We start from the raw sequence: 17,429 nt of genomic DNA on the forward strand, positions 1-17,429 counted from the left end.
AATCTCAATTGGTAGTTACAGAGGTTTGAAAAGCTTAAAGAATGGCTTAAAGCTCAAAAACACAATTTTCAGCTAAAACAGAGTTTAGTGTACACATACCTCCCGCGTACGCGGGACGTCTGGGTAGAGCACAGGGTCTGCGTTGCGTGGTACATGTTTGTGTACACACACCCCCAATTTGACAGGTCTATGTACACACGACTATGCTGTATATGCGAGATCACAAAACAATGGAGAAACCTCGCGTCGCGTGGCATATCGCGTACGCATGCACCCCTTTTTCCTCAAAAGGCTGCTAAGTCTCAGAAATCAGATTTTTGTACCGAACTTTGATCACGCATAACTTTAACAGACTCAATTTTCATTCTAAATAAGTTTTATAAAATTTGGAAGTCCAGAAGCCAAGTTATGGCTCGTCGAAGTTGGTCAAAAAGTCAATTTTTACCAAAAAGTTCAAAACCTCATTCTTTCCAAAATCCCAAAACAAAATCATTTGTTCCACAACCAAAATAGCACCAAATATATCCAAACCATATTTCTTACACTCTCCATTCATGCTACAACATATCAACATATAATTCCTTCAATTTATTCCATAATTTCTTTAATGATACCCCACCGAATCCAATATCATTCATCAACATTTCACACTATATACTTACACCATATATACTCTATTAAACCAACCAATTCATTTAAGAATTTCCAACAAAATCATTAATCCTCAATCATTTATATAATTCAACTTATCCTATGGTCAACTAGCCTAAGTTTTCACATGACATTATACATTAACTATGAGAAACCAAAATCATACATTGGTCGATTCCTTCCTAAGCTTAAAACACCATAATACAAGCTTCCAAGATTTCAAATCAACTCAAGCAAAATTCCGACCACCAAAGCTTTATCCCAAGAGCTCCCATTTGCTAATTCAACTCCAATTTAACATAAACTCAAGCTAGTTCATGCAATTCACTCAAATTAGTACTAGGACACACAAAATTGGACAAACAATAAGATTTTAGAGTTTTTTTACCTTATCCATTGATGATTGAGGTAAAAATCAACAATTATCCGATGCTAGATTGTACCTAAACCACCAAAATTACTAAAATCACTCACTATTCATACAAAAATACAAAAATAGAAAGGGGAAAGAAATTGGGCACAAATCACAAAGTTTCTGATTACTTTTCTCAAATAAAATTGAAAAGAACTCCAAGACGAACAAGTGGCCATAAACGGCTCGTCAATCAGAGTTCTGGATTGAAAGTTATGGAAGATTGAAATGGGAAGTGAATAGTGAATTGTTTAGATTTTGTTCCCCATCTCCATTTCAGCATGGAACCAAGAATGAGGGGTTTAAGTGGCTGAATTGGAGGGGAGGGATGATGGGTGGTTATATAGGTTGGGCCTTGAGCTCAATATAGGCCATGTCCAACCGGTTTAGCTCGTTGGCCTAATTTTGGGTCAAAACCTTTAAAATTTGCGTTTTAAATCCTGTTCTAAATATTTTTACATCTTTAAATTATAAAATTTAATTTTTTAATTTCTTTGGTTCATAATTAATTTATTAGTTAATTATTTATTAATTTACCGGGTTTTACATCCTACCCACCTAATTAAGAATTTTGTCCCCAAAATTCAGATTCAGTTATCCGAAAAATAGGTGAGGGCAGTCTTCTCTCATTTCTGACATAAGTTCTTAGGTGTGTTCCTCAATTCCAGCTCGACTCCAAGCAACCTTTATTAACAAAACTCCTTTTTTATGTAGCCGCTTAACACTGGTATTGTCAATTCTAACCGGAGTTACTTGAAGCGTTAGATTCTCTCTCAGTTGTACTGGTTCAGGTTCTAAAACACAATTGACATCAGATGTGTACTTCTAAAACTATGGAAAGTGGAATACATTGTACATGTTCAAAAAATACTACGGTAAAACTATTTGATATGCCACTGGCCACCAATACGTCTCAACACCTTGAACGACCTAATATACCTCGGGTTCAACTCCTTAGTTTTTGATTGCTCATCCAATTTCAGTTTGTTCGAGTAACCTTCAAGAATGCGTAATTTCCTTCTTCAAACCCTCTAAGTGTTCTCCTCTTTTATCCAAATAACCTTTCTATCAGTTTTGCTCAATTAAAATCTTAGCTCGAGTTTGCTTGATCTTCTCTCCGTCGTTTCGTTTATCCTTTTGGGACCTAAAATGCTTGATTTTTCCAGGTTCATATCAATATAGAGATGATTAGCACTTCTGTTTAACCTCACTAACTTCTTGATGCACAATATCTGATACCCTATCTTCACCTTCCAACATGTCAAACACTTAGACTCAAGCACCATCACGTCATTTTTTTTATTCTGGCCACCCAAAATATCTTCTTTGAATCATGATATCTCTTAGTAATTCCAAGATGAACCAAACATCCGCTCTTGAGAACTTCAAACAATAGTTTATGTAACGACCCAATTTTCAGTACGCCTAGGACATACCGGAAACTGAGTGCTACCAATTTGTCATCTTAATTATTATCTATTATTTATTATATGAGCCTGATTCGTTGTTAAAAGCGTAGTTAGTTTGCGAGGTACTTTTTTTTTTGAAAACGTTTGAATTAATAAACAGAATCATTCATAATCAATTCAGAACTGATAACAGATAAAACAGTTATAAACAACCACACATAAATATATCACAGGTAGTCAACAACATTCAGTGATTTAGGCTTTATTAGAGTATAGACTTTTAGTTAGAACACCCCTAGATATAGCTAGATAATAACTATATACATATATATACATACAACATCCTAGGCCCTGACCTGTTCAAGAAGTCCCTAAGCTGGCACCCAGGCTAGCCTAGACTCTATACTCACCTAGTCCCTCTAAACTACTAAACTGAGGGAAAGTACGTTCTAAGTCTTCACAACTCAAGTCAGGTGGAACGTCATCAAAAGATAGAACATCATCTGCTATTCCTCTGCACGATCAGACGTTGCCATATGACGTCTCTCTAGTACCTCATGAAGTAGCCACACAATAGGAATCTCGTACACAGGATTTAGGTTAAAGTGCGCATACAAACGGGGTGCAGATGTTGGCTGGTCTCACAGTATATACATATAAACAGAAATGGAGTTCATTCTAGACTCAGAAGACTACCTAGAGCGGAATCCTTTTTTTTTTTGCGTACGATCGTCAGCAAATTACGGAAGGGAACTCATGCTTCCATCTGAAGGGGGAAGGGAGAGAGAAGGGGTAAGAACTAGGGAGTTCTTAGTAGGATCGGGGTTATTAGTTAAGTTCATTAATTCCGTGTCGCTTAGCAGACATATAGCAGAATACAGAGAAACAGTAAACAGAAGATACAGATAAATAAAGAAACTAAGAAAGCAAAACACAAAAAAAAAGAATACAAGGAAACAAAACACAGACACAGAGAATAGAATGAAAACAAAGAAAGCATACATTCAAACAACAATCATAACAGAGGAAATGGGCAACCAAGTATGATGCATGTCTGTCCTATGCAGGCCATGAGCTCACGTGTCGGTTTACACCCTGCAGCCCGACATTACCTAGGAACTAGTCCTAGATATGGCTTATTTTCTGTAGGTGAACTTTGGCCTACAGAAATAGCACTCCCGTAAGTGAACTTCGGCTTACAGGAATAGTCTAAACACAACACAACAACTTTCTGTAGGTGAACTTCGGCCTACAGAAATAACACCTCTGTAAGTGAACTTCGGCTTACAGAAATGGTTTAATCACAACAACTTTCTGTAGGTGAACTTCGGCCTACAGAAATAGCACCTCTGTAAGTGAACTTCGGCTTACAGAAATAGCGCCGCCTATAAGTGAACTTCGGCTTACAGGTATCACAACTCTCTGTAGGTGAACTTCGGCCTACAAGAGCAACACCCTGAGATACACAATTGATATTCACTGCAGGTGAACTTCGGCCTACAGGAATAAAAACTTACTGTAGGTGAACTTGAGCCTACAGGACCTCTAGGGCCAATAGAAAAGCATCAGATGAACATGTAATAGAATATCATGCCACAAGGCTTAACTCTTTATTTTTATACTCTTCTCCTCTATTCTCTTTGTTATATTACTCTTTTCTCATTATCATCATTCAATATCATTCTCATTATTCATCATCACTTTCACATTCTTATGCAGTACTTCTTTCTTTATCTATTCAATCATACTATACAAACTTTACATCTTTCACTTTCACAATATCTTGGCTCAAACCATTTCTCTTTATCATATTACTCTTTTCACTTTGTCTTTTTACTCTGCTTTGATTACTCTTTTCTCTGTATCTCTTTACTTTTCTCTGGTTACTCTGTTCTCTGTGTTTCTTGACTCTGCTCTGATTTCTCTGCTTAACGTATGCATTTAAAGCTTATGTAAATTTCGGTATGAATAGTATGTCTGTCCTAAGTATAAGTTCATTAAGTCTATACTGAAACAGTTTAACTTTTCATATAATACCTAACCCTAGTCGCAACTCAAGGACTAACTATGTTGCCCTAGTTCGTTCACTAATTTCTGTCTGCTTTGCTGTCATTAAAACTTTACAGATCTACTTTTACCACCCTAACTTTTAGAAATTACAAAATAACCCCCCAAACACCAAATTAATTACTTCCTTGCCCTTTTATGAATCAAAAAGGTGTTCTTCATTTTTCTTCACCACACTCAAAGTGTTCTTCATGTTCTTCATAAATTCTTCAGATTTTTTCTCTGTTTTTACCCGTTTTTCAGTCTTTTCAGTAACCGATTTTTACTATAATTCATAATAAATTAGCAGCCACTAAAACCCCATCTTTTCTACATAATTTCAACACAAATTGAACCTCAATTTAAGCTTAGGGTTTCATTTTTCCAGCTGCCCCAAGAACATGAACTTAAAGCTTGAATTTCATCAAATTTCATCAAAATTTCACCAAATTTTCACCAAGAATCAATCATATATGCAACCAATTTTTAGCGCAGCCAATTTATACAACATTCACACAACTCAAACACAAATAATCAAGATTAATTTCGTGACACCCTACCTGGTTTTGCTGCTCCTAATTCGGTTAAACTTTCAGGTGGTCCTTAAGCACTTTTTCCTCCTAAATCACATCAAGAACAACTTTAAATCCAAAAACTCTCAACTGACCAAATCTCACTCAGTATGTTAGGAAGAGATATCTCACCTTAGACTTGCTGGAAATTCACGTTTCTTGGCCCTCAAGTCAAGTTAAGCATGATTCCTAAGGAAAAACATCAAGAAAACACATGTTTTGCATGGTTTTCCTTGAAAACCGAATTGAAGAGGGAGGAAGACAGCCATCTCACCTTATTTCCAGCCTTGATAAGTCACATGGTTATGTAGAGGAAATCCGTACTTTCAGAAAAGATCTCATGTACTCGAAAATCAGGGTTGTTACAGTTTACGCTTCAACTTTCGATATTCGGCAAGAAATTCTCTCCTTATTCCTTCAAATTTCTTTCATGTTTCCCTTAATCTCTTCTTGATTTCCTTGCTCAACAAACTTCAATATCCTTGGTAATTTCTTATTGTCTTGCTACGCTTTCTGTATCTCAGCCTTCCCATATTTTAAAGCTACAATTGATTCAATCCGATACCTCCAACCATACTTTTAACATCCAACTTAAGACTTTAAACTCACTTAACAATTCTTTCTCCTGAATCAGCATCCAAGCAACACCCAGAGACTTTCTGCTCAGGGGGTCTACCACTTCATCACGAAGTTGCATCAACGCGCATTCTAAGTCCTTCGATAATATATTGTAATAATTTCGAGTAGTTCATTAGGTTTGGGTATCACGAATATTGGCATTGAGATTAATATTTCTCTCGAAGTTAGAAAGCTTTCTTCGTATTTAGGAATCCATACAAATGGTGCATCCTACCGCATCAACTTAATTACAGGCAGTACAGTCAGCAAGAATTAAGGCTCCAAAACTCCCCTTGATGTTGCATACTCACATGCTTCATCTCCCGCGTTCAGAAGTCTTGCTCTAAGGAACTAATGTCTTGATGGTTATATCTAAGAATTGTATGAGATGCTAACTAAGCTCGAGCTGATTTTCGAAAAGATATTAAGCTCAAAGGCGATCAAACAACTCAAACAGAGTTCGTTAGAAAGCAGAAGAATGTTTGGTATGGTAATCAAACCAAGTCTTAGAAAATAATGATATACACAAAGAGAAGAATTAAGGTGCATATCAATAAAGGAATTCAAATCAAAACCTTGTTAGAAGAGAACAAAACGTATTGAATCAAGTAAGTTTCAGTTGATGTCAAAAGAACGCAAGTTTGTAAAGGATAGCAACCCCACCTATAGCATGTTTCCGAAATTCAAGGAGAGCTTGATTATACCAAAACAAACTCAAGCTCACCTCGAAAAGGACAAGATTTATGTAAGTAAAGAATAAAATTGGAAAGATGGTCAAATCGTTTAAGAAGAACTTCGGGATAGAATTTCAATACAGGTTACAAAAGAAAGGCTAAATCGAGTCACGATAGTTCATTGACACACCCCCTCTCGCATAAAGCTTCCTGCTGTTGTCTCTCTTCTCTACTAACATAACCGGTACTCCCCATAGGAACACACTTGGTCGAACAGATTTCTCTTCCATTACTCCCTTTAACTAGATCCTAAGTTCTTCCGATTCTAACCGTGTTATTTATGTGGTACAATCGAACTGGTCCGGCTTTCGGCACTAAGTCTATCGCAAACTCAACTTCTCTTGCCACCTAACCAGTTAGCAACTAAAGGTTAAATCCATGTTATTCCTCTTCACTACAGTTTAACGTCACTAGATTTCGAATAATGACTCCTTGCAACAATCGACACTTTCGGTCTCTTAGATATAACTCAAATTGAATGCTCAAAATGGTTCAACCCGCTTTCGCTACGTCACTCTGATTATTATTCTCCAAAAACCTAGCCACTCCTCTATGTTAACCAATTATGGCTCTGTCTCAATAACTGGAAGTCATCGGTCGATCATTCATATGGAAATTACAATTCTCACTACTTAATCATGCGTTACGAATGAATGCTACATACCATTATTATGCAAGGCAGTTAAAAATTCAGCTACTAGTTCACAATTACCTTAGGTCTGAGAATCAAATTTAGCTGCATCCTGGCCTTTCCTGTATGGACAATTCTAAGATATATCTCCTAACTCACCGCACTTGTAACATACACCTAGTCTGGCCCTGCAGAGCTTGTCTTGATGAAACCTTTTGCATCTCGGAAACCTTAAATTATCAGGTTGGGTCCTCGCCTCCTCTTCCTTGTCAGGTCGTTCACGGTTGTCGTACCTTCGCTCATTGTTCTGGCCCTGAAGATGTGAGAAAACATAATCCTTCATTTTTCTTTTTTTGTAGGTTTTCCGACAATTACTCCTTGCCACCATAGTCCTTCTCGAGCATTCCCCCATTACTTGACCAGTGTTAACCAACTCCGGAAAGCTTGATATCTCTATTGGTACCACTACACTCAGAATATTCTCTCCGCCGCCATGTCTATTACTACCTTCATTGCCATCTTAAGCTTGTTTTCCCATCCTATCCATTATTTGATTGGTCGTAATAGCAGCAGCATTGATGGCAGTAGCCACGTTCGTCATCGCAGTTACGAATTCGGTCAGACTACCTACCAGTACGGTTACTATAATAACCCGAGTTTTTGAAAATTAAATAATGAGTTATTTATGCTTTATTATATTTGTTTATAACTTTATTTATAGAATATTATTTTTTAAAAAATAACTAAATTAAATTTTATGATACTTTAAGTTTAAAATTCATTAGAATTTATAAAATTTTCTAAATAATTGAATATTTTCATATTAGGGATTTAGAGTTTTAGTAATTGAAAATAATGAGAGTTTTATATAATTTAAATTGAATAAATGAAAGTTTTGATTAATATTATGAACTCAAAGAAAATTTACTTATTTATCTTTAATTTCAAATTAGAATACTTAATTAAAAATAATTTGTAATTTAAAAAATAAATAGTATTATTAAAGTTAATTATATTGGATTAAATTTGATTTTAAATTAATACTCTACCCAAACCCTAATTTTCTAAAAAAACAAAACCCTAACCCCCTCACCTTAACAGCCACCACCCTCCTCTTCATACTTACACACACGTACCCCCACACTCGTATACTCCTCAATGAGCCACGATCACCCTCTTCTCGTCACCTACTTACACATAAACACACACCACACACAAAGTATTGCACACTCAAAAAGAGAGAAGGGGGGATCGAGAGAGGAGAAGAGAACACAAGGGAGAAGGGAAGATGTCGTTGTTGCACATAGAGGAAGAAGAGGGGCACGCGCCGCCACTGTGCGTCGTTGCCGTCGTCGTTGAGAGCATTAGAGGAGAGAGAGAGTTTTCAAAGGAGAGCCAAAGAAGCGAGAACGAGCCAGAGAGGAGACGCGTCGTTGCTGTGCGAAGCCCACGATCGCTGTCGAGCTCGCCGAGCTTCCGATGCCACCTGTAACGACTCAACTTCCAGTACATCATGATCGTACCAAAAGTAAGGAGTTACTAACCTATTTCTTTTATTAACTATTTAATATTGAGCCTTTAGTTCGATATCGCGCTTCTATTTTATGGAAAATTCCAGAAAAAATTTTGTTTTTATTATTTAAAAACATATAGCAAGCATCACCAAGTAATAATAATCATATACTTATTAATAATAATAAAAATTATACAAGAGAATTTAAATGAAATTCATATACAACTCCTATCCCTCTTCATAAAATAAAAACTAACGCTACAAAGGCGAGGGAATTCTATGAAAGAAACTCAAGTCATAAACTTAACTCGTAAATAAGTTCTATAATCGCCCGCAGCTTCAAACGGAGTCTTCGAACCTGTGTCACTGAAAGGGTGGAAGATTTTGGGGTGAGAACAAACCACACGTTCTCAGTAGGGAATGGGAATGCCGTAAAAGTAATGAAATAGAATGCAAATAATTAACATACTCAAGGAAACTATATTTTTATCAAACTCTTATGAAAATACTATTCTTGGTTTTACTTTAACTAATTAATTACCTCTTCCAAAGAAAATCTCTAAGCTCAAAACAAATTCCAAAATATAAAACCGGTCACGTTAAGCATTTCTCAACCACACAATTAATTTTCAATCACAACATCAATTCTTATTCATCATCATACATTCACCATCTAATAGAACTAACAAAAGATTCAATTCAACACACAAACAAGTCACAGCAAGGCAAACAACATAATCACAGGGAAGTACAACGAGCAAACCCAATCAAATGCAGATGCGCAAACGAGGATGATGCATGTCTAGCCCTAGTGCAGGTAATGAGCTCATTTGTCGGTTACATACCCGCTCCCGACGTTACCCGGAGTCCTCTGACCAGGTAAGGCTTTCCTATTGGCTATACCCCTGTGTACAGGAAATAACCCCTCTGCCACCACAGGGTCCACTGCACACAGAAAATAACACATCTGCCACTGCAGGGATGTATGCCGACACACCTTCTGTATATAGGAAATAACTCCTCTGCCACTACATAAATGGAACAGGTGGTCACGGTACTTCTGTAGCAGGAAATAACCCATCTGCCTTACAGAAATAAAATATGGATCTGTACCGTAGGAAAGCGTTCTCAATGGTTGCATCACTATCTATCTGACTGCCTCAATGCAGCAGATGATCACACAAATATCTCAGGAGTTGCCATAACACAACAAATGAATAAACACATCTCTTGGGTTGCCTCAAGCAACAAATAAATATCTCTTGGGTTGCCTCAAGCAACAAATCATCACATAATCATTCTCATTATCATCATTCATTATCATTCTCATTATTCATCATCACCTTGACATTCTTATGCAATACCTCTTTCTTTCTCTGTTCAATCATACTATACAAACTTTACATCTTTCACTTTTACAATATCTTGGCTCAAACCATTTCTCTTTACCATTCGGATTCAAATATTATAAAATTCACCAAACTCTTGAAAAGTAATCCTTTATTTCAAGCCCAAAACATAACTCTTTTCATATTAAAATGAATTCGAAACATAATTATTTCTATTCTTAATAAATCAACTCAAAATGGAATCCTTTTCGTATAAATCCAGCTTAAATATAATATTTTTTTCTCAATGAATAAAACTGAAAAACATAATTCATTTCTTTTCTTAGTAAATCAAAATCAAATAATATAATCTCCCAAATCTAAATCTTTTAAAATAACATTTCACACAAAGCCTCAGTTTTTATAAAATTTCGGCAGCACCTCCCCTAAAACTCGGATTTAGCCACCCTTACGGGTTCCCTCTTCCTCAATATTTTCTCTACCTTTTCTCAAAAAGTATTAAATAAAAGGTTCTCTATCAATCAGAAAATCCACAATTCGTAATTCCCACATAATCCATCAATCCAACTTCAACCTCATCAATTCATAAATTATGTTAACCAAAAGACTAATAGTTCCTCATTCCCAAATATTCAAACACATTATCACCCAACTTAACCAGAATTTTAGCAATATTGACACCAAAACACACAAATATATGTATTATTCACAAAATCTCGGTTCTCTTATAATCAACTATTATGTTCACCCAAGAATTCAGCTTCATATAGTTTCCAATCATTACAAATTATCTTTATACTTTTTTTCTAAAAATAACTGCATTAGCTACAATTCAGATTTTAAGGAATTAATTTAACAATTGATTTATGTTCTCTTTCCAATTCACAAGTTCAAACCTAGCTTATGAAAAATCAATTCAACATCCAATGTATTGCCTGCAAACAAAATCAGAATCTCCAGCAAACATTCACCAAGCAATCCTCAATTCACATATTATAATCAAGCACAAACATAACGTACTCATAGCTAGCCCAACTAATCAGGATCAAGTAAAATAATCAAACCACTGATCATTATCATAACAACCACAAAAGTAGTCATAGTTCACAGCCACAACCAGAATCAATAAATCATGACACAGAAAATTAGTCCAGCCTTTACAGAATCATTTATATACCCTTAAAGTTACTATATTATTTTAGAAAATCAGGTTCTCAAGACAGTTTAATCCTTTAAGTTCTAATCATTCAGTAACCATCAAAACGAATTTCAGCCAGTCACAAGTCAATTTCACAGCCATTCCGATACATCAGATAACTAAAATCAACAGCAAGCACCTATTCTCAATAATCAGAATATAGCCACAACCCAACCAATTTAGAATAATCACATAAAATCAGAATTTTCAACAATTACATCAAAATCAGAAAATTCAATATCAATCACAGCCACAAACCAAAATTAATCTTATCAATTAATCACTCACAACAACAAAACCCAGTAACATTCACAGCCATAACCTAAACTCAATAAACTGATTGAAATACTAAAACATCATCTTAATACCAAACTTAATTCAAATTTCACAACCTCAAACTGAGTTCATTTCAGTCAATTAATCACACAAAATATTTGTAAATTATTCACAATTATTCACTAAAATTCATTGGCATTCATAAATTAAAATGGTTAACTTTAAAATAAATCCCCTATCTCAACGTCGTCACTCACGAAAATCATCAAACAGGACAACTCCGTTAGTAGTTTCTAGCACCCATTCAGCTCTCTCGGCGGTAACCACGATGATTCTGGGAAGCTCTAGTGATGATGGAAGGCCTCAGCATCAACCAAACAGCGACGATAACAGTTCATAATGGATCCAGAGCAACAGCGACAGCAGCGGCAGTGGCATTTTTGTCAGGTTCCAGAAACTAGAAGCAGAAGCAGAGTAGAGCAAGAATAGCAGCAGCGATCTTGAACCCAACAAATAGCAGCGACAAGCCAACAGCAGCTCGGGTGGTGGTTCAATAGGTCAACAGCAGTGCAGCAGCTCAAGGGTGGTTGTGGCAGTGGCGGCAGCATCAACGGCGGGATGCAAAGCAGCAGTAATGACTGGGTGCACAACAGTGACGAGAACTCCTCTTCCTTGCGTTCTACTCGACGACGGCTCCAAGGCAGACCAGCGGCGACGGCGACAACAAGGATGAACGGCAACGAAGCCGGCTGGCGACGGTGACAAGTCATGATGAGAACGACGATGGTGACGGCACGGCTGCTTTCCTCGGTGGCGAGCTTGCAGCAAACGCGACGCCACTCTCCTCTGTTTCTCTCTTCCTTCTCGGCGTGGGTGGATGGCACGACGGCGAGCAAGACACGGCAGGGTGTGACGGAGTGCGATGACGGCGGCGGTTCCATGGAACGGTGGTGACGGCGCAGCAAGGCGCGACGGCGACTGCGACGGCGGCGAGCCCTAGCCGTAGCGCCGTCCCTTCCTCTCTGATTCCCTTTTCTCTTCTCTGATTCCCATCTTCCCCTGTTTCCATTCCCCCCCCCTTTTCTTACTGTGAGGCTTCCGTGGGTGAGGGATGGGGTCTCTAGGGTTAGGGTTTCCAATTTGGGAAATTAGGGTTTTTGAGTTTGATTTGGGAATTAGGGTTAGAAATTAGGATTTTATAAAAGAATATGGATAGATATGAATAGATATTTTGATAAAATTGGAGGGTAGAGTAATTTTAAAATCAAATATACTTTATTAAAAATATTTAGGATCATTATTTATCATCATATTGCTAAGTTCAATTAATTATTTCTAGTTTAAATTATAAAATAAGCATATTAATCATATAATTATAAGATATAGTTCAAACTCAATATTAATCATTCAAATTAAATGATATAACTATTCTTTATTTTCTATCTCCGAAACTTTAATTTCAATTTATAAAATAACTAATTATTATAAAAATTGTACACAAGTATTAATTGACTTAAACTTAAAGTATTTATAAATATCAATCTAATCTTTTCTAATAAAATAACATATAGCAAGCATCACCAAGTAATAATAATCATATACTTATTAATAATAATAAACATTATACAAGAGAATTTAAATGAAATTCATATACAACTCCTATCCCTCTTCATAAAATAAAAACTAATGCTACAAAGGCGAGGGAATTCTATGAAAGAAACTCAAGTCATAAACTTAACTCGTAAATAAGTTCTATAATCGCCCGCAGCTTCAAATGGAGTCTTCGAACCTGTGTCACTGAAAGGGTGGAAGATTTTGGGGTGAGAACAAACCACACGTTCTCAGTAGGGAATGAGAATGCCGTAAAAGTAATGAAATAGAATGCAAATAATTAACATACTCAAGGAAACTATATTTTTATCAAACTCTTATGAAAATACTATTCTTGGTTTTACTTTAACTAATTAATTACCTCTTCCAAAGAAAATCTCTAAGCTCAAAACAAATTCTAAAATATAAAACTGGTCACATTAAGCATTTCTCAACCACACAATTAATTTTCAATCACAACGTCAATTCTTACTCATCATCATACATTCACCATCTAATAGCACTAACAAAAGATTTAATTCAACACACAAACAAGTCACAGCAAGGCAAACAACATAATCACAGGGAAGTACAACGAGCAAACCCAATCAAATGCAGATGCGCAAACGAGGATGATGCATGTCTAGCCCTAGTGCAGGTAATGAGCTCATTTGTCGGTTACATACCCGCTCCCGATGTTACCCGGAGTCCTCTGACCAGGTAAGGCTTTCCTATTGGCTATACCCCTGTGTACAGGAAATAACCCCTCTGCCACCACAGGGTCCACTGCACGCAGGAAATAACACATCTGCCACTGCAGGAATGTATGCCGACACACCTTCTGTATACAGGAAATAACCCCTCTTCCACTACATAAATGGAACAGGTGGTCACGGTACTTCTGTAGCAGGAAATAACCCATCTGCCTTACAGAAATAAAATATGGATCTGTACCGTAGGAAAGCGTTCTCAATGGTTGCATCACTATCTATCTGACTGCCTCAATGCAGCAGATGATCACACAAATATCTCAGGAGTTGCCATAACGCAACAAATGAATAAACACATCTCTTGGGTTGCCTCAAGCAACAAATAAATATCTCTTAGGTTGCCTCAAGCAACAAATCATCACATAATCATTCTCAGTATCATCATTCATTATCATTCTCATTATTCATCATCACCTTGACATTCTTATGCAATACCTCTTTCTTTCTCTGTTCAATCATACTATATAAACTTTACATCTTTCACTTTTACAACATCTTAATTCAAACCATTTCTCTTTATCACATTACTCTTTTCTCTTTGTCTTTTTACTTTGCTCTGATTACTCTTTTCTCTGTATCCCTTTATTCTGCTCTGGTTTTTTTTCTCAATGAATAAAACTGAAAAATATAATTCATTTCTTTTCTTAGTAAATCAAAATCAAATAATATAATCTCCCAAATCCAAATCTTTTAAAATAACATTTCACACAAAGCCTCAGTTTTTATAAAATTTCAGCAGCACCTCCCCTAAAACTCGGATTTAGCCACCCTTACGGGTTCCCTCTTCCTCAACATTTTCTCTACCTTTTCTAAAAAAGTATCAAATAAAAGGTTCTCTATCAATCAGAAAATCCACAATTCGCAATTCCCACATAATCCATCAATCCAACTTCAACCTCATCAATTCATAAATTATGTTAACCAAAAGACTAATAGTTCCTCATTCCCAAATATTCAAACACATTATCACCCAACTTAACCAGAATTTTAGCAACATTGACACCAAAACACACAAATATATGTATTATTCACAAAATCTCGGTTCTCCTATAATCAACTATTATGTTCACCCAAGAATTCAGCTTCATATAGTTTCCAATCATTACAAATTATCTTTATACTTTTTTTTTAAAATAACTGCATTAGCTACAATTCAGATTTTAAGGAATTAATTTAACAATTGATTTATGTTCTCTTTCCAATTCACAAGTTCAAACCTAGCTTATCAAAAATCAATTCAACATCCAATGTATTGCCTGCAAACAAAATCAGAATCTTCAGCAAACATTCACCAAGCAATCCTCAATTCACATATTATAATCAAGCACAAACATAACGTACTCATAGCTAGCCCAACTAATCAGGATCAAGTAAAATAATCAAACCACTGATCATTATCAGAACAACCACAAAAGAAGTCACAGTTCACAGCCACAACCAGAATCAATAAATCATGACACAGAAAATTAGTCCAGCCTTTACAGAATCATTTATATACCCTTAAAGTTACTATATTATTTCAGAAAATCAGGTTCTCAAGATAGTTTAATCCTTTAAGTTCTAATCATTCAGTAACCATCAAAATGAATTTCAGCCAGTCACAAGTCAATTTCACAGCCATTCCGATACATCAGATAACTAAAATCAACAGCAAACACTTATTCTCAATAATCAGAATATAGCCACAACTCAACCAATTTAGAATAATCACATAAAATCAGAATTTTCATTATAATTTCAATTATACCAAATATCTAATAAAGTTTATATAAAAATTCTAATTAATTTAAACTCCAATTATCATGAAACTCTATTTAATTATCTTTAGTAAAATAATTTTCTTAAAATAAATCACAAATAACTAATTATTTGATTTTCAAAAATTAGGGTTGTTACACCACCGCCGAACCGTGGCCGTCACTGCTGCCACTCCACGCAAATGGAAGAGAAGTAGAACAAGACAGAGAGAGACGCGAAGGAGGATGACGAGGCCGCCACCGCTGCTACTTCCGCTACCGTGGAGGGGAACGAACATCACATATTTGCTTTCCAGAGGCGCCAATACCACCATATTCCTTCAAATTTCATTCCTGTTCCATTAGGGCTTGCCACTACAGTTTCTGTTCTGGGGTTTTCCGCCATTGAAGCTACCACTAACAACGCCCCACTCCATTTTGAATCTAATTCTGTAATTCAAAAACCTATAATACTCTACCCTTAATTCTGCTACATTTTTTTTTCTCTCTGCATTCTTATTTTAATTCCATTAGTAAGCATCTTTGTTTTAGTATCGCTGAGTTCTGATGGAATTGTTTAAATTGTCGCTACTGCGAGCATAATCAGAGTTGGTGCCACTGTCGCCATTCCGGATTGCATTGGAATTGCCGCTACTGCTATGAGTTCAGACTAAGTGGGATTGTCGCATTTAATCTCTAAGTTTAGTTAATCAAGGTAGGGGGATTCGTTTTAAAATTAAAAATTTTTAATTTAAGAATGCCAAAAATTTTATTGAGTAATTGCAAATAATTTATAGATATTTTGTATGACTAATTAATGAAGTTGGAAATTTGTTAGTGATAATGAGTATGTTTGAATATGATGAAATTGATTTTGGTTTGAGACTGCGATTCTTAGTGGTTTTCAGATTGTTTTGGAATTGCTGAAAATCCTTATTTTATTTGATTATGATGAATTGGTTGCTATTGATTGGTTTGATTGATGGCACTGTGAAGGTTGAATATGTGAGTGATTGTGATGAAAGTTGACTGTATGTGAGTTGGGAACAAGTATGCAATTGTATTTCTATGTGAATGTTCTGCTGGAATTTTGGTTATATTGGATGAAGTGTACTTGGGGTATTTGTAAATGAAAACTATTGTGGTATTTTCAAGTTAAAATGTGTAAATGAAGGTCTAGAGAAGTTGAGTGATTTAAAAGAATAATCAACTATTTCTTTTCAAACCTTTAAAGGACTTTATAGTTAAAATAAAATGTGAATTAAGGATTACAAATGAGTTTGATACTGAATAGCTAACTATGGTATTGAAATATGCTTGAGCGATGATTATGGAAATGTTTGGACTGCTAATTTGGTTTGTGATCAAAGTACATGAATGATTAACAAAGATGATATAGTGATTGGTTGTTAAATTGAACTATGATAAGTTGATTATTATTGAAAATCTTCTGTCTAATAATTTTTTGAGTAGAGGTTGATGAGTTATTGATATTGAGGGAACTCGTAAGGATGGTTTAAGTCCTATTATTAGGGGAGATTATCTCTGATTTTTTTTTTTAAAATATATGTACTTAGTTAAATTGAATTGTGTAAGTTATTCCTATGAATGTATAAAATTATATGGTGATGCAGAGGTATGATTGATTATACGGTGATGCGTAGGTATGACTGATTACTTGGTGATGCGGAGGTGTGCCAAAAGAAAAGGAATGAGAAACGATGATTGAAAAGATAACTGAGAATTGGTTGTTTGATGGGCCTTTGTGTCAATTGCTAATGCGGGAACGCCCGCCTGACTGATAACCTGTTTCTTACTGTGATGCACATTAGAGATGCTAGCAAAAATTATTATGATTATGATTCGGCCTAACTGACACGGATAAACCCGTGATGCCAAGGTATCCAGACTGACATGGGTTCGC

General features: G+C 35.8%; 1 protein-coding gene across 2 annotated transcripts; it reads right to left on the reverse strand.

Moving 5' to 3' along the window:
- Positions 11,472-12,656, reverse strand: LOC110268186. Of its 2 annotated transcripts, none has more exons than XM_021114065.1 (2): positions 12,213-12,656; positions 11,472-12,160 (listed from the first exon to the last, which is right to left on the reverse strand). In XM_021114065.1, the coding sequence occupies exons 1-2, from the start codon at positions 12,476-12,478 to the stop codon at positions 11,968-11,970; spliced, it is 459 nt and encodes a 152-aa protein (XP_020969724.1). In that variant the 5' UTR covers positions 12,479-12,656; the 3' UTR covers positions 11,472-11,967. The 2 variants fall into 2 exon arrangements, with proteins under 2 accessions (XP_020969724.1, XP_020969723.1); XM_021114064.1 differs by having other exon boundaries at positions 11,472-12,153; positions 12,206-12,654.

This window comes from Arachis ipaensis, chromosome B10 (genome assembly GCF_000816755.2).
Source record: "Arachis ipaensis cultivar K30076 chromosome B10, Araip1.1, whole genome shotgun sequence".
Lineage (NCBI taxonomy): Eukaryota > Viridiplantae > Streptophyta > Magnoliopsida > Fabales > Fabaceae > Arachis > Arachis ipaensis.